This window comes from Clarias gariepinus, chromosome 24 (genome assembly GCF_024256425.1).
Source record: "Clarias gariepinus isolate MV-2021 ecotype Netherlands chromosome 24, CGAR_prim_01v2, whole genome shotgun sequence".
NCBI classification, from domain to species: Eukaryota; Metazoa; Chordata; class Actinopteri; order Siluriformes; family Clariidae; genus Clarias; species Clarias gariepinus.
The window spans coordinates 11,774,888-11,793,982 of NC_071123.1; the positions used below are offsets into that span (position 1 = coordinate 11,774,888).

General features: G+C 36.5%; 1 protein-coding gene across 1 annotated transcript; it reads right to left on the minus strand.

Moving 5' to 3' along the window:
• Window positions 1–252: 252 nt before the first annotated feature.
• On the minus strand, window positions 253–18,781 carry ppp6c (protein phosphatase 6, catalytic subunit). The gene is made up of 7 exons (XM_053485053.1): window positions 18,630–18,781; window positions 12,963–13,058; window positions 12,788–12,853; window positions 11,821–11,962; window positions 11,632–11,711; window positions 3,473–3,682; window positions 253–1,118 (listed from the first exon to the last, which is right to left on the minus strand). Exons 1-7 carry the CDS (start codon window positions 18,702–18,704, stop codon window positions 870–872), a joined length of 918 nt encoding a protein of 305 aa, XP_053341028.1. The 5' UTR covers window positions 18,705–18,781; the 3' UTR covers window positions 253–869.
• Between the last annotated feature and the right edge of the window lie 314 nt (window positions 18,782–19,095).

Genomic DNA, 19,095 nt, shown 5'->3' on the forward strand with positions numbered 1-19,095 from the left:
GGAAGAACCAGATTCGCCAGGGAACACATCCTCATTGGGGTGACAACCGATAGCCGGAAATGTTTTTAAGTCATAGCTGGAAGTTTATAAAAGAAGATTTATGTTAACATGAAGTCCAGTTTAGTTATTACAGGCTCAGGTACTAAACATTTAAAAATTTCAGTCCTGAACTATTGAGCAACTGCAGTCACAAGCCATCAGACAACAAGTCCAAGTGCTAGTAAGGGAAAAATGTGACAAAACACACACGGGTACATTTTTAAATTAATAATAAAGGAGTTTATTTTTCAATATTTAATTGGTATGTGGGTCACCATCTCTACAATAATAAAATACAACAAATCTGAAAAAGATGAAATTATCAATACAAATTTAAATGTACAAAATAATCAGACTCCTCTGTCTCATCACCTGGTCCAACCTCATTCCCTTCAAGCAATTTTATTACATACTTCAACTTCTTTACTATATGACCCAATTAAACAACCTGAATACACCAGTATTTAAAGGCCCATACTTTTGGTCTAAGTGGTGTACATTTTTTAGGAGTTGTAGTACCACGTATGATTAAATCCATTTATTATTTAAAAAAAAAAAAAAAGGAAAAAAAAAAAAAGCACCAAGTGGGGCATTGCTTACTTGCCACAAAATGTCAACGTGACAAGCTTGCACTTCCTATGAAAAGGGCTAGTAACATTATCAGGGTTTTTTATAATCTAACCTGAAAGTAAGGGACAGTGAGAGGGGATGCAGATTCCTTAAAAAAACGAAAAAAAGGGGAAAAAACACTTTAGGCTTAAAAAAGACAGAGAGAGGTTGACCAAGATGAAAAGAGGGGAGGGTGGACACAGTGGGCATCGACCTTGCCCTCAGAGGAAGTAGGGTGTTGTGGTTCTGGGTGGAATGACACGCTCTGCATCAGGCACGGCACGAAACAATTTGGGCTCCCGTGTATTCACATCCTTAAACACCATAATTGAGGCAATGTTGCCACAACGATAGCAGTAGTTGGGGGCTGACCACACGGTTACAAGCTTCTCATCAAACATGAACTTGTAGCCCTCATGAACCAGCTGATGTGCACGGCAGATCAGCTTCAAGTTGTTAATATGAACAAACTGCAAAAAAAACAAACAAGAAAAACATGGGTATTACACACATACATTTCATATTGCTTGTTAGGTACATTTATTGTTTTTTTTAATCCATCAAAAATACATTTGATATGTTTTATACTGAATAATAATCTGTATACAACAGTTGTAAAAGATTTTTACTGTTCTCAGTTATTTACTGTTCTAGTACTATTTTCTTAATAGGAATGCACACTAATCAATACATTAAATTAGATGTGAAATGTATGATCTACACACTAAAAGAAAATAAATAGCAGGCTTCCACTTTTATTGCTAAATGACAAGTGTCGAATTATTATAGAAGTGCAATTTCAAAAACCCGGGGTGCCATATTTAGAGCAGGAAATGTGGCAAGGCTGAGGAAATTGAAAAAGCATAAAAGAAAGTCACATTCTCCCCAGGTGAGCATCCTCTCTCTTATGTGACTCTTGTGGCATTCACAGAGCAGTGCTTGACCATGCAACTGCCACCACAGATTTCATCTCAGTTTTCTTAATATTTCAAATTACCTTACATCTTAAAATTTTAAGTACAGTTAAACACTGACTTATACAAGCATGCATCTAGAACAAATTATGCTCACATCAAAACACTTGTATATCAAAGTGAATCTTTCCATAAGAAATACTTAGCCACATTCTCCCCAGGGGTCCGTTCTTCGTACGTCGCACATCTAAGATGAGATCATCGTGCTAATTACGATGCGGCTAAGTTGGTTCTTTGAGCTCACCTGTTGTTGATGATTAGTAGAGCTGGATTGAGTTGTCTAGGATTATTGCGCGTTCGTGCGTTGGTTTAAAAGGCGATATGCATCGACAGTATAAACACTGATCACAAGTCCTCCGATTGGTTGACGAAATGGAAAAAGAGTGAGCTAAATAGTTTTTTGTAACACGAGTTATACGCTGAAATGCCATGGATTGCCCCCCACATAATTGCTATCAAACATTATATTTAGAACATAAATTCATAGGTTAATGGTTTACAAATTACATGAGACAATAAAATTAAATAAATAAGCAATATGAAAATAAATATGTTGTATATGAAAAAATAAAAAATATTAATATTTTTTCAAATACAACATGTATACTTTTATATTGTTTATTTTATAATAAAAATTTGTTTTGTCCAATTTATTATTATAAAATATTTATTTTTGATATATATAAATATTTATTTGCATATTTTTATGACAAACCCCCTGAAAAATAAATGTGTTACAAAATAAACATTATACAAGAATTTGTATTAATGGTCTTGACGGCTGTCTCGTGCCTAGGGTTTATTATAATAGTAATATCATATTTGATAACAATAAACCTATGAATTTATGTTCATATATAATATTTGATAGCGATTATGTGTGTGTGGGGGGGAGTCCATAGCAGGGAGGCATATACTTTTCATTTCCCATGTGAGTCAGTCCATGTCAGTCGTGCTCTTTAACCAATTAGATGTGACCTCGCCATTTCAACCAATCATAACCCGCCAGGAGCGCAGGCTAAATCCTCTTTACATGAAATAAACCTGCTTCAGAGCAGGTTCAAGCTCACGGATATGTTGCTATGACAACAAATGCGAGAAGCGCATCGAAGAATGAAACAATCCAAGATCAGGACAAATCCACAACAATCAAATCCAGCCAACTGAGTTAGCAACATACGAAGAACGGACCCCAGGTGAGCATCCTAAGTAGTGTCTGTGTGTTGCTGTGAGTTAGGCAATAATACAGAGAAGAGCCAAGCAGAGTGGAAAAGACAGAGCATTCAGAAAACCAGCAAGAAGTGCGTTTTGAATAATTTACTTCACTAAAGAGAACTGGGTTGGCACTATAAAGTTGGCACAAAGTGACAAACAGGCACTTATTAGCCACATTCGTGCCCTTGACCATACCACCTTTAAGCCAAAGAAATACTCCCAGACTTTGGTCATGAAGCTGTTCTAATCACCAGTCCAGTAAAAAAACATGTCCACATGTCAGAGGCTTGAAAGTGTGAACATGTCATATCACCAATTAATCTGGAATTAAATCTGTCGAAAATTAATTTGGTCATCGACACAACCAGATCTTAAGGAAGGTTTCAACGTCACCTAATACAGAAGATAAAAAACTTAGACTGTACAGTAACAGCAGTGTTCACTGAATGCTTAAATAGATTCGTTTTAAAACATTGGGCCCAGTTGATGGGGGAAAAGGGCCAAAGATGATAAAAGTTAGAATCAGGTGGTGGAAAAAATGTGCAGAATCCAAAAGAAGGACTGAAAACCACTGAGTAATATTAACTGTGTACTATGATCCAAGATAGGAAAGAACAAATAAAATTAATAGTTACCTCGTTGGTGACTTTGGCACCAAAGAGCCAGCCAGCACCCCTTGGGCTGATAGCCCAAGTGTCTACATCTTCTGGATCAGACCAGACAAGATCACAAAATGCCCCCTTGTGGGGGATTTCCTGGTTCCGCTCAATGGTACGAATCTGGTCCAGAGTCTTGATATCAGGGGAAAGGCCACCATGCACACAAAGGATCTGCTCATCTATCAACTGTAAAGTAAGTAAAACAAATAATTAGCAATACAACATTGATAATATATACAGTAGATTAGGGATATGTTACATTGTATTTATTGTAAAGTTAAAAGTTTATATACATTTGGGTTGAATTCATTAAAAATGACTTTTTAACACCTCCACAGATTTAATTTTATTATTGTTGTTAAAGTTCTAAAAATGATATCATGGCTTTAAAGCTTCTAAGGTGCACCTGTAGATCTATTTTAAGTTCAATCTTCAAACATTTAGTTTGATATCATGGACCTAAGATCCAACAATAGCCAATTGTGTGATGTCTGCTTCCATAATTTGCTGGTATTTAGTGGAATCCATTCTTCCCTTCACCCATGCAATGTTTCCTGTGCCACTGGCTGCAACACAACCCCAAAGCATAATAGATCCACCCCCATGCTTAATAGTTGGCAAGGTGTTCTTTTTATAAAATGCTGCTCCTTTTTTCCCCCTAACATGCCTTTGCTGATTGTGGCCAAAGAGTTCTATTTTAACTTCATACATCCACAGCACTTGTTTCCAAAACACATCAGGCTTCTGTAGATGTTCTGTTGCATACTTCTGACGTTGAATTTTATAATGGGGTTTTCTTCTGCTGACTCTTCATAAAGGTCTTGTCTGTGCAAGAACTGCCATCTCTTAATTACATTTCTCACTGTGGAAACTGCAAGCTGACCACACTGTACTGTCTTCTTGTAGCCTTCTCCTGCATTGTGGGCATCAATAACTTTCATTTACAGATTTTCTTACACAGCTGCTTAGAGGAACCCATGGTTGTTGAGTGTCCGCAAATGTGTGCAAAAGGGTTGAAGAGTCTAACTATTTTTAAAACTTTAAAATTGACATTTACTAATGACAGCTGTTGATCTAGCGAACTGATTAAGGTTTGAAATCTTGTAAAGAGAATCTGAGACTCTGGAACTCTTAGGGTGCCTAAACTTTTGCACAGTGCCACAATAATGCTTTTATTTTTTGTTCAATTTATGGCATAAAAAGTAACTACACATCAATGTTTGCTGAAAATATTGTGCATTTTTCCAATTTCCAAAAGATACTGTGTTCATCTTTTCATAAAAAAAAAATAGCCAAAATCTGTTATTAAGGGGTGCCAAATCTTTTGCATAAGACTGTACAAAATTATCTGTCTCCATAGTTTGTAGCTGCATATAGGGACAATATGACTATCATTGTCTGAAGGTTTGCAAGCCAAAGAACGATATTCCAACGGCGAAGCACAAGAGTCATATAGGCATCATATTGTGGGGTGCTTTGCCCCAGGAGAGACTAATGCACGTCATGAAATAGAAGCCATCATGAGGAACAAGCAAAATGTCAAGACATTAGCTAGAAAGTTTTGCAAATGGTCGCAAATGGGCCTTCTGAACTGGCAATAACCTAAGAATATTTCCAAAGCTGTGGCGAAATGGCTTAGGGACAATAAAGTTGAGGTATTAGAGTGGCCCTGACCTTAATTAATAGAAAGTTTGTGGGCAATACTAAAAGTGTGTGCGAGCAAGGAGGTCTACAAACCTAATTCAGTCACTACTCGAAACATTTGAACCAAGTTAAACAATTAAAAGGCAATATTACCAAACACTAAAGTTAATGTAAACTTCCAATGCTCTGGAAATGTGATGAAAGGAATATAAACTCGAAATCTTCCTGTACTACTAATCTAACAATTTACATTTCTAAAATAAAGTATGGATCCTAACTGACCCAAGACATGAATGTTTACTAGGATTAACTGTCAGGAATTGTGAATTTGGCTACGGTGTATGTAAACTTCAGAATTCAGCTCTATATTTTTTTAAAAGTCAGATCAAAATCCCACGTTGATAATCAGTCACGGAAGCACTTTGAGCAAGAAAACACATCTAATAATGTCATTTTAAGCAACACTTTGTATCCTTATAGATGCTTCCAAGTTATTCCAAACTATCTCTAAATAGTGTGGGCTTCATAGACAATTGGAAGACCTTTTAGGGCAGGAGGGTGTCCATCCCACTCGGGGAGGTGCTGCTCTCATTTCTTGTAATATAGCTCATAATCTCAGAAAAAGCCTAGTTAATCGATGACTATCCAGAGCCCAGGCCAGGGAGCAGACAGACAGGCTAAACCCGTGGTTCTCAAAGTGGGGAATACAGACATGACAGGTGGGGCGCAATGAACGGAAGGGGAATAAGTGGAAAATAATAGGAGAGTACCTATTCTAATTCATGCTTTTCTTTATTGACAATAAAAATCAGACACTCGAAACTATTCACACGCAAAGAAATGGACCATTAATACAAGTAAATTAAAATAACATCAGAGAAAAAGTGGAACCACAGTGCAACAATAACGGTTTAACGTCGGCATGTTAATTGCAGAGGAACAATATGTAAGGAAACATTCGGTATTATATATGTAATTATATATTAGCACGGATCAGGAATTTGATATTCTCTGTTTAACTGAAACCTGGATTAAACAGGACGAGTATGTAGCTTTAAATAAAGCTAGTCCTCCTGGATACAGCTACATACACCAGCCTCAGCTAACTGGTAGAGGAGGCGCCGTCGCAATTATTTACAATTATAATCTGTCTATCGTACAAAAACACGGATACAATTAAACTCATTTAAAGTTCTCTATAATAACATAAATGTAGCTACAAATATTAAGTCAGCTCAGTTGATCCCTAAAATCATTATTTACAGACCTCCAGGGCCGTATTCTGAATTTCTTAGTGAATTTGCAGATTTTCTTTCAAACCTCGTTGTTTCCGTAGACAAAGCGTTAATTGCTGGAGATTTTAATATTCATTTTGAGAATCCAGAAGACCCTCTGAGCATTTATGTCCATACTGGACTCAGTAGGAGTAAATCAGTGTGTAGTAGGACCCACTCATAAAGCAGGTCACAATTTAGATTTAATTTCATCTTTCAGATTAAGCATAAGAAATTTATTTACAATTCCACTGTCTGAAGTTATATCAGATCACTATCTTGTCTCGATTAAAGTGTGTTATAGTGATAATGTATGCGCAGCACCACACCACGCTACCGTACTTAAACGTACATTCACATCAAATACCTCACAGAGTTTTATCAGTAATCTCCCAGAGTTAACAACTTTGATTGGATCACCGTCTGACCCCACAGAACTCGATCGGGCAACTGAATATTTAGAGTTGACGTTCCGTTATACCTTAGATAATGTAGCTCCAGTTGAAAGAAAAATTATTAGAGATAAGAAACTCGCTCCCTGATATAACGACCACGCATGTACTTTAAAACAGACAGCTCGGAAATTAGAATGTAAATGGCGTCAAACTAAATTGTTAGTATTTTAAATAGCATGGAAGGAGAGCATCCTGAACTATAGAAAAGCTCTTAGTGTAGCTAGTCTGCACCTCCAGCACCACCACACTGAGGACTGGGGCCCCACAAGGCTGTGTGCTCAGGCCTCTGCTGTTCACACTGCTGACTCACGACTGTGTAGCAACACACAATTCGAATCACATCAAGTTTGCTGATGACACAACCGTGTTGGGTCTCATTAGCAAGAACGACGAGTCTGTGTACAGAGAGGAAGTGCAGAGGCTAACGATCTGGTGTAAAGACAACAAACTGTCTCTGAATGTTGACAAGACAAAAGAGGTGGTTGTTAACTGAGGACCCGAGGCGACCATTCTCCGTTGTGCATTAATGATTCCTCTGTGGAGATCGTCAAAAGCACCAAATTCCTGGGTGTCCAACTGGAGAAGGTCCTCAGCTGGTCCCTCAACACCATCTCCCTACACAAGAAAGCCCAACAGCGTCTCTTCTTTCTGAGAAGACTGTGGAAAGCCCAGCTTCCACCACCGATTCTGACCACCTTCTATAGAGAAACTATCGAGAGCATCCTGAGAGGCTGCATCACTGTCTGGTTTGGGAATTGTGCCATTTTGGACCGCAAGACCCTACAGCGGATTGTGAGGACAGCAGAGAATATCATCGGGGTCTCTCTCTTCTCTATTGAAGACATCTACACCACACGCTGCATCCGCAAAGCCACCAGCATTGTGGCTGATCAGACACACCCCTCTCACACACCCTTCACACTCCTGCCATCTGGAAAAAGGTACCGAAGCATTCAGGCACACACATCCATACTGTGCAACAGCTTTTTTCCATAAGCCATCCGTCTTCTCAACACAAAGGGACCTGACTGATAGACGCACGTGCACACAAACATACATTATCACTCAGCTTAACTCAACTACCTCAAAACAATAAGACTGGACTGACTAATCAACACAAGTGCAAACACACTGACCTAGACTATCAGACTATTGTACACACCAACCTGTAAATGCTCTTTTGCACAATATTCATTACTGGATTACTTTTTGCACTAAAATTCTTAATTCTTGCTGCTACGTTAAAAAACTTTTACTCACTACCTCAACTTATCACCTCAACATCCATTGTTATGTCGTGTTTGTCACACTGTCACTTTGTTGCTTTTGTTTGCACATTTGCATGTGCAGTTTATGTTGTCTGTAAAAAAAAAAAAAAAAAAAAAATGTAGAAAGTCTTCCTTAGCTAGTCAGTTTTTGTTAATTTATGTTGTTTACTTTTGTCAGGTAAATCTGTCTTGTCTCGGCTAGCCAGCTAACTAGGCCTCTTAGTTAGCTAGTTTAGTTTTTCTATTAATTTATGTTGTAAATTTATGTCGCATGTAGCACCTTGGTCCTGAAGGAACGTTGTTTCGTTTCACTGTGTACTAACTGTATATAGTTCAAGTGACAATAAAGCCTACTTGAACTTGAACTAGATCAACGCATCTCTTCACTCTTATAGAAAATAACACAAATAATCCTAGATTTTTATTTAATACCATAGCTAAATTAACTAGAAATAAGACCACTTCAGAAATCTCCACAACAACATCGTGCAATAGTGAGGACTTTGTAAACTTTTTTAATGATAAAATTGTAAATATCAGGCATAAAATTGAGGCTTTGAAACCGGACAATGCAATTGATGCAGATAGTAAACTAACTATGTCAGATCGGAACCTAGAATACTTTACTTTCCTTGAAGAGAATGAACTAATTTCACTCATTTCTTTTGCAAATACATCAACTTGCATATTAGATTCTATACCAACACATTTTCTTAGGCAGATAGTACCAGCAATAACAGAACAGAGAATAATTAATTTCTTACTCAGCATTGGGTATGTTCCAAAATCTTTTAAATTAGCAGTTATTAAACCGATTATTTAAAAAACCTCACCTCGACCCCTGTCAGCTGTCCAGTTACAGGCCAATATCAAACCTCCCGTTTATCTCTAAGATTCTCGAAAAGATAGTAGCGGAGCAGCTATGCTCATATCTACATAGAAATAGCATCCATGAACTGTATCAGTCAGAATTTAGGCCTCATCACAGCACAGAGACAGCACTCGTTAAAGTAGTAAATTATCTCCTATTGGCCTCTGATCAGAGTTGTGTAACTATGCTTGTGTTACTCGAACTCAGTGCAGCGTTTGACACCATTGATTATGGGATTCTTCTTCACAGATTAGAAAATGTAGTAGGAATTAAGGGTAAAGCCCTCTCCTGGCTCAGATCCTATTTGACGGATCGTTATCAGTATATAGACTTAAATGGTGATTATTCTGCATGTTTTTTAGTGGAGTTGGTGTTCCACAAGGTTCAGTTTTAGGCCCACTGCTTTTTCCCCCCCTATACATGCTTCTTCTAGGCGACATAATACCATGTTTACGGATTAGTTTTCATTGTTATGCTGACGACACACAGGTATATGTCTCAGCAAAACCAGATGAAAAAAAACAGCTTACTAAAGTTAAGCAATGTGTGCAGGACATAAGAAATTGGATGCTAATTAACTTCCTTAATTTTGCTTAATCCTGATAAGACAGAAGTTCTAGTCATAGGACCGCATTCAGCTAGAAGTAAGATTTTAGATCACATTGTAACTTTAAATGGCCTTTCTGTTTCATCGAGTACAACAGTAAAAGACCTCGGTGGGATTATAGATTCCAGCCATTCATTTGAAGCACATGTAGATAATGTTACCAGGATAGCATTCTTTCACCTCAGAAATATTGCCAAGATAAGAAATATACTGTCGCTAAATGATGCAGAAAAACTAGTTCATGCTTTTATCACCTCTAGGTTGGACTATTGTAATGCCTTACTGTCTGGTTGTTCAACTAGATGCATAAACAAGCTTCAGCTAGTCCAGAATGCAACAGCGAAAGTCCTCACTAGAACCAGAAGATACGAGCACATCGCACAGAAGATATTGGCTCCCCGTGAAATTTCGCATCGATTTTAAAATACTACTTTTGACATATAAAACATTAAATGGTCTCACGCCACAGTATCGGAGTGAACTGCTAGTGTCTTACGATCCGCCACGCCTACTTCGATCAAAGGATGCAGGCTGCTTGTCAGTACCGCGTATTATGAAAACTACAGCTGGAGGCAGAGCTTTTTCTTACAAAGCCCCAAAATTATGGAATAGTCTTCCAGATAATGTTCGGGACTCAGACACAGTCTCAGTGTTTAAGTCCAGGCTAAAAACCAATTTTTTTAGCCAAGCATTTTTATAAATAGATTTGTCTTGGGTAAAGGGGCAGATCTGGGGGACTCATGGACATAGAGTATTATGGTGAACTGGTATGTTTAGATGCTGTCTTCCCCACTCTTATTGATCACTCAGGTTTGTTGATGGTCAGGTAATTGTTTGCTTTACATCTCAGGGAGCCCTCATGTTTGTGTTTCCTTCTGGCTCTCCCCTTTTAGTTATGCTGTTATAGTTAGTCCTGTCGGAGTCTCTGCTTGCACTCTACACTAAATATACATTCACATTATACATTATGTGACCATACCTAACTGTTATCTCTCCCTCTTCCCTCTTCCCTCTCTCTGTTGAGCTACACATGTCGTTCCTGAGCTGCCAGTGATCCAAACTCCCTCTGCCCTCCGAACCTGTCTGACCCATCCTGGTGCCTCGCTTCTGGTTGGAGTTTTCGTCACATGGATGCCCCGTGTGTCTCTTTGGGATGCGTCTGGTATCTGGGGATGGTTTCTGTCTACCATAAAGACGGTTCTGGCCTTGACAGCTGTTTCTCTGAGGAGTTGCTCGATAGTTCAAGACTGCAATTGTCTCCAATAACTACCTGGACTCCATATTAACATCAATTAACATCAACTGTTATAGCTGAACTGGCTGCCACCTAACACACAGTATATATGCAGATCAATTCTTGCTTTCTGTTTCACCTAAATGAGGATGGGTTCCCTGTTGAGTCTGGTTCCTCTCAAGGTTTCTTCCGATTACCATCTCAGAGAGTTTTTCCTTGCCACTGTCGCCCGCAGCTTGCTCACCAGGGACAGTCTGCTCATTTTGCTTCATGCACACTTACATTCCATACAGACTTTATTTAGATTCTAATTCTTTAGATTGTGTAAAGCTGCTTTGACAATGACAATTGTTAAAAGCGCTATACAAATGAAATTGAATTAAACAATTTGTGTTATTTTGTTTATGGCTAATGAGAGCTAAAAATTTAACTAGATTTTACCCCCGAACAATGGCTCTAATTAATGTATAGAAGAAGGGACTGTATGTTCTACCTAGCGGGCTACCTTTTCATTTTATATCATTGAGGAGAAAACTTGCCCTCATGTAATCTTTACTCTCCCAAGCCAGACTACATAGTCTGGTACATTAAGTTGATTAATATTGCCTTCTTTTACAAAGTGATGCCTCTCAAACAGCGACCATGTTTACTATCAGCCTAATGTTACTGAAAAAACAATCCCCTTTACCTAGAGTTGTCAGGACAAATCCTAGGACAAAGAGTTGCAACAGATTTTTAAATAGCCAGATATTTAAAGTAAACAAGAACAACACTGTACTTACGGCAGCAACAGTCAGCATGTCAAACACTTTAGTGCAGTATCGCCAAGCATTGGCATTTCCATACTTAGTTTGGCACTCATCTATGAAAAGAAATCATAATAATAATTGTTATAATAATAATAATAATAATAATGATTGCAATTTAATAGCTATTTAAAATAGTGTATTTATGAGTTTTAAAATACTAACCATAAAAGCCATAGACTTGTGTAATCTGCCTACTCTCATGATTTCCACGCAGCAGTGTGATGCGGTCTGGCCACTTTGCTTTAAGGGCTAGCAAGTATGTGAATGTCTCTAAACTGTAATACCCTCTGTCGACAAAGTCACCCTGAAAAGGAAAGGGTAATAAATTATCCTTTAAAATCCATATAGAATCTTATGAGCTAATATATTTTAGATATTATAAATAAAAATAAATCTTATATAGTTAACATGCACAATAACGGGGTATACACAATTAAAGGGACACAGAAACTAAGGGATAACATTTAAGGAAACATCAGTACAAGATACTGATAGGTTCATAAATATTTTTGTTTACATATAAAATTACAAACTTTAATTTAAGAAGTTCGACAAGTGTAACCATTAAGGAAATGCAGCCACACAAAAAGGCTTTTTTCCATATAAAATGTAATATTATATATTAACAATTTATACATGTTCATATTTTGAAAGTCACAGTTAATAATAACTGTCAATTCAGGACAGTGTCCATTATTACATCACTGACCATTGTGGTTTATGAGTTGATATGCCTAGAATTGCATAGATTTTATAAGCAGAACATTATTAGCATTGGTGTACCACAATAATATTTCCTGTTGTGTTATGCAACACATTTTGGTAAATAAGTAAATTGTACACAAGGTTTGTTATTCATGCGTTTAAATATAAATGCTATATTTACAAACTAGCTGGAAATGAGCAGCATATGCCCTTAGAAAAGGCCAGTGGTGGTCAAGCTTGATCATTGACAGTTATATGCAAATTGAGTGTTTGCATTTGTTTTTAAACTGCAAACAAAATGGCACATAGCAGTATAGGTTATTGTATTTAGTAGTTCCAAAAAACAATCTACTTAAGGACTACTGACTATTAAAAATAATACATAGTGTATTAACTAACCCTAACCCTTTCTTCATAGTCATACCATGAAAATGTAGTTTGTGTCCGGTACTTGTCCTCCAGTTCTGAAAAGTTCACACAAGTCATAAAACTAAAGGGTGCAGAGAAGAGAGAGTGAACCATGTGTCATTAAAACCATAAACAAAATCCATAACAAAAATCTAAGCATGATGTTAATACAATATATTTATTGTGGGTACCTGTCCATGGATGTCACCACAAACAGTGACTGGACTTGATACTGGCTGTACATTTGATTCCTCTAGTAGTAGGTCACAGACATAATCACACAATCTCTGTAAATGCAAACAGATGGTTAATTATAAAAACTTTAATGAACTGATGACAAAAACTCACATCCTGGTGTGTATTACACAGTTTCATTTGCTTGAATGAGCACTTGTATTTATATAAAAAATAAAAAAAACTTATTTATTAATCTTGGGTGACCACATTTTCTTACATTGTCCATGTTTGACCAGGTCTACCTTGAATGTGTTTAGTCTAAGTTTAAAAAAAAAAACAAAAAAAAAAACCTATATATCAAAAACCAATGCAGACATGCCTGACATTTGGCTATTTTTGGGAATACAGAGGTTATTTTCAAAAAGTATGATGCCAGCCTGAGATAGCCAGTTTGAGAGGCCTCCTGTCATGTCACACAAAAATATGAGCAAAACAACCTACTAGCAGTATGTTATGGCTGGCCAATATATTATTATAAATGATGTTCTATTAAAAAAAATGCAAAGCTGGGCATAACTTTTTCATTGTACATCTTGGTATAGAAACTCTTGATAAGGTACTACTGAATATTGGCACAAGTACAGTGGGGCAAAAAAGTATTTAGTCAGCCACCAATTGTGCAAGTTCTTCCACTTAAAAAGATGAGAGAGGCCTGTAATTTTCATCATAGGTTTTTTTTGCAAATAAATAAATGGTGGAAAATAAGTATTTGGTCAATAAAATTTCATCACAATACTTTGTTATATACCCTTTGTTGGCAATGATAGAGGTCAAATGTTTTCTGTAAGTCTTCACAAGGTTTTCACACATTGTAGAATGTTTAAAGAATTTATTTGCAAATTATGGTGAAAAATACCAGCTACAATGTGATTTTCTAGATTTTTTTCTTCTTATTTTGTCTCTTATAGTTAAGGTATACCTATGATGCAAATTACAGGCCTCTTGCATCTTTTTAAGAGGCTGACTAAATACGTTTTTGCCCCACTGTACATCTCTTGTAACAGAGGAGTACCTTTGTATACAGAAAGAGTTACTTTACCAGCATATGCAATTTGAACAACCTGTGTCATTTTATAAAAAGGTTATACCCACCTTTGCACTTTCAATACAGCCTTCATATATTAACATTGAAAAACTATTGGTATCACTAGCAAAGTAAGGTGTTGGTGCTTTTGTAATTCCAGTGTTATGCACTGTAATGAGTATGCATTAAAGTGTTTTGCACAACAGGTTTTATGTCGGATTGGCTGGGAATTGAACCTGGACCTTCTGCATGACAAGCGAAAAACTCACATTAAATTTCCAAGTAACTTTGAGGCTGTGTATAATGCGACTTTCGCTGTTCTGTTGGCTGTTTGTTATAATCTTAAAAAACTAAATTCTGTGTATCACAGTATTTTCACACTACAAAAGCATTAGTTTCACAAAATTAGTAACAAAATAAAAACGTTGGCACGCTGGCCACTTCAGTCACCATCTGGAGCCCTGTTTGATCTAGAAAAATCTTAAAATTAATCTTGTCAATAATCACAAAGAGGTAATTCCTTTTCTTCAAAAATATTTAGAGCACACCACCACCAGGACAAGAGAGGAAGACAACATTTTACCACCACAAATGCAAAAATATACAGTGGAACCTTGGATTACGAGCATAATTCATTCCGGAAACAGGCTCGTATTTCAAAACACTTGTAAACCAAATTTAATTTTCACATGAAATAAGAGAAACTTAAATTAATTGTTTCACAACAATTACAAAATAAATACATACTTCCGCCCCAGGCTCAAGTCTTTTGGAGACTGTAACAAGTTTGATTTTAAAGATTGCCCTGTATTGGCTCCATCCATCTTTCCATCAACTCTGACCAGCTTCTCTGACCCTGCTGGAGAAAAGCATCCCCACAACATGATGCTGCCACTACCATGCACATTGTTAGTTTTCTGCCACACATAGCGTTTTGAATTTAGGCCAATACATCAAATGAATCTAGCAAATGGCAAACAGTACTTTTAACAATGGCTTTCTGTTTGCCACACTCAAATTAACGCTAGATTTGTGGAGTGCATGAATAATACAACCCATAGCAAAAAGTATGGAAATCACCATTATTGAAAAAGTTTATTCAATTGTGTAGGAAAGAACAACTAAACATGCCGCCCACAAAACTATTTTTATTTAACATTCCAACCTTCTGGCTTTAAGAAACACTTAAAGTTAAAAATAAAAGAAACTAGTCAATTGCAACTGTTTTTTGTAGATCAAGCAGAGGAAAGATATGGAATCACTCAATTCTGTGTAAAATATTAATCTGGTAATTACTTTGCAGTTTACAGTATAAAAAAAAGGTGCTTGCACACCTTGGTGAGCTGCTGTTGCCCCAAGTTGATTAACATAAATCATGGCTCCAACACAATGTCAGTTGAAACAAGTGCTTATAAAACTTCAAGAAGATAAATCGTCACAAAATGTTGATGGTCCAGACATCATGATGGTTTTAGACACAGCTGAGGTTGTAAAAGGGAAGCGTACTGGTAGACCAAGGAAGGCAACAAACTGTCAAGATAGAAAACTTAATTCAATATGCCTAAAAAACAGAAAATGAACAAAACAACAAAACAAATAAACAAATTCTGGAAAGGAAACTGCAGGCAATTGCAATAAGAAAAAGTTTAAGCTGGTATAATAGTAATCCAGAGATGGTGCAAATACTAGTGGTGTACTGCAGCATTTTTGTTTTATGATTCCATAATCTTTTCCCCAGACTTAAACGAGTCCATATTTTTCTTCTCTTCTTGATCTGTAAAAACAGTTGCAATTGACTCCAGTTTTCATTACTTTTCGTTGTTAAATGTTTTTTAAAGGCCAAAGGGTTGGAATGTTGCATTAAAATAGTTTTGTGGCAGGTCTGTGATTAGTTTTTGTTTTACACAACTTATCAATTGAATAAACATTTTCCAAGAATGGTAATTCCATATTTTTTGCCAGTGGTTGTAGTTGTCCTGTGGTCGAATTCTCCCACCTAAGCTGTGGATCTTTGCAACTCCTCCACAGTTACCAGGGACCATGAAAGAAGCTCTCCAATTAGTTTAGGAGGACAGCCATGTCTTGGTAGGTTTACTGTACTCTTTCCATTTTCGGAATAGGGATTGAACAGTGCTCCAGGAGATGGTTGGGACCGTTATGCCTGACCTTTCTGGTGTGTTCCCTGGGTTTCATTATGCCGCTTGTTCACTAATGTTCTCCAACAAACCTCTGAGCGATTTACAGAACAGCTGTATTTATACTAAGACTTCAATAAACACATTTAGTAATTAGGTGACTTCTGAAGGCAATTGGTTTCATTAGACTTTAATTAGAGGTTTAAATCTAAATGGGGCTGATTACAAATGCATGCCATCCTTTTCAGATTTTTATTTGCAAGGCACTGTATTTGGATAGGGTCTATGTAAATTCTGACTTCAGAACTGTAAATTTGGATTTGGTGCCTACTTCTGTAATTCTATTTAAAAAAAAAAAAAAAGGTAATTCATCAACCAACCTAAAGCATGGCACTTCAGCCTGCTTTCAGTTATCTTTTGTTGTTCATCAAGGCTGTCCAGTCTCCCCTTATCTGTTTTTACTTCCAAGATATCCAAGATAATTCTGCTGCTAATACAATCATTATAAATCAGGTGGCTGATGACACTGTTCTTTTCTTCTCCTACAATTAATTTGATCAACACATATTCTGCAGCTTCTGTTGTGTGTTTTTACATATAAATCGATGTGAACTACTACCTATTTTTTTTATGTGAAATTTATTTATATATTAATGTACATCACATCCTGTACAGTTTCTTTATGTTCTACTCTAAATTTCTTTCTGCTTACAATATCCCTGTAACACCACATACTTTGCCCTTTTATGAATAGCATCCATTTCAATACCAATTATGTCATTTATAAGTAATACGGGACCACCTTCTCCTTAGCTTCTATCTTTAAATGAACACCATAGTAGGAAAGATTTGTCTTACTTCCAGCATATTAATCAAGAACAGAAAAATCTAAACTTTTTTAGAAGGACATTTCCTCTATCCTATTAATATTTCACCGCTGGAGAAAATGTCTTCTAAATATAAAATGGAAAATAGTTTGGACATTGTCTTTAAATTACTTAATCACAAACAAGCTTAGAGATGTTTTAAATTTCTTAAATGAAATATCCTGCTATTTTTGTGGTCTCAAAAAAAAAAAAAACTATTTATTTTGAGACTGTCATTATACTGTAATGTTTTGGGAGAAAAATTTGTCTAACTTTTTGCTGTACAATATCTAACTTTTCTTAACAAAAGATGTGGTGCTTGGTTTCTATTATATTTGGATTTTCAGAGCAACTACATTACTGTATTAATTTTTCTGCATCACGAATCATTGCTTTTAAGCAGTCCACTAACCCCAAAGCTGTAAAGATCCTTAACATACAACTGTCTAGACTGCTGAATCTCTTTGTTTATTCATCTGTTTACTATCACGCTTGTCATTGTTTCTCACACGTTTTGTATTTTAAAAATGGGATATTTCTAACTAGGACAGTCAGAAAATTCCAAGTTCCTACTTGGTCATGAACGCATTACCAGTTGCTCTAGACGTCACACCTATTAATATTAATTGAAACAATGACCTCCAGAGTAGTATTTACAACACTATGATGTGTTCATCTCGTGAATACGATATTAAGGATAAGTTTTTGAATTACCAATAAGCTACTGTAGCAGATTCGTTAATGTAAATATAAAAAGTGTTCCGTTCTAACTATGTTTGCATTTATATACTAAAGTGTCTACGTTTTTTTATTATTATTATTTATTTATTTTGATAGGAAAAATGTTTACCGATTTCGGTCAGGGATTCTGTTTATGAGAAAGGTGACAAGAAGGTGTGTCAGTAATCCATTATGCAGCTAAAGCTAACTACTTCGACATCTAAAACCAAACGACTGGCCTAACGTTACATGTCACTAAACAAAAGCTAATAAATCTTTGCAGGTGCATGACTATGTATATTTGAAAGTCATGGTGCCAACATTTTGATTCGTCTTGTAGCATTACTAGCCAATGTTAAGCGAGCTAACGTGGACTAGCTATTTAAAAATGGGTAAGGCTGGACACGAAGGTCTAGATCCAACACGTTAGTTTTGGTAAAATTAAGGCGTTATTTTGTGTATATGCAACGGAATGACCCAACACGAGTAATTTTAATCAAGTCCGATTATTAAAAAGAAAACATTTTAGCGTACTAACTTGCTAGTTGTTTCCTAACCATATTCCGCGAAAACCCACCAATTGCTTTGGATTGGCTAAAAGTGTTTCCGCCCTTGTGGTGAGATTGGCTACTCCTAAAAAACATCCAATAAGCTACCGAGCGCGTTATATACAATAGTTTTAGAGGCGGTATTATACAAGAATACGAGTGGTGAAAATAATGCTAGGAGACTAACTTAACCTAGCATTTTGCTAGCTCGGGTAGCTAGCTAATCCTGTAGCTAATACACAGCAGTTGCCAGGTTTACCCATGATTAAAGGTTATTTTTTAAATTCCTGTAAGGTTAAAATAAAAGACTCGACAAAATTTAACCCACCTTTAGGTCGTTCTCTGGAAGATATTTACACTGTCTTGCAATTTCAACATACTTGTCCAGGTCCAACGGCGCCATTTTAAGAACAACAACTCATTCTACAGCGAAAAGGAAGTGCAGCTACGTCAGAGCTCACAGGCTGATCTGCCGCCCTGAAGTAGACTCTTTGGTCGAAAATAAAACGACTTCTTCCCTGCACCATGTAATCGCAATTAAAAGTCATTACGTTACATATATTTTTTATTTATAAGTGCCATATGTGCATACGTTAATACTGCTTATTAAATTGCTATGGGGATTTTTTTTCAGTATGGACATAAACATGGCGAGAGTCACTGACTTCATTAGTGTATCCTAAGTGACTGTGCCCTTCAACAGAGCCTAGTATTGATTCTACTGTTAGGGTTTAGGTTAGGGAACTGTGCAATATAGATTGGGGAGAATTTATATTTATAAAAGAGATGAACTG

Coding starts and splice junctions, on each gene's coding strand:
- ppp6c (XM_053485053.1), bottom strand. CDS start 18,704: ATGGCGCCGTTGGACCTGGACAAGTATGTTGAAATTGCAAGACAGTGT. Junction 11,963..12,787: donor ACACAAACTACATTTTCATG/GTATGACTATGA, acceptor TTTCCTTTTCAG/GGTGACTTTGTCGACAGAGG. Junction 11,712..11,820: donor ACAAGTCTATGGCTTTTATG/GTTAGTATTTTA, acceptor TTCTTTTCATAG/ATGAGTGCCAAACTAAGTAT.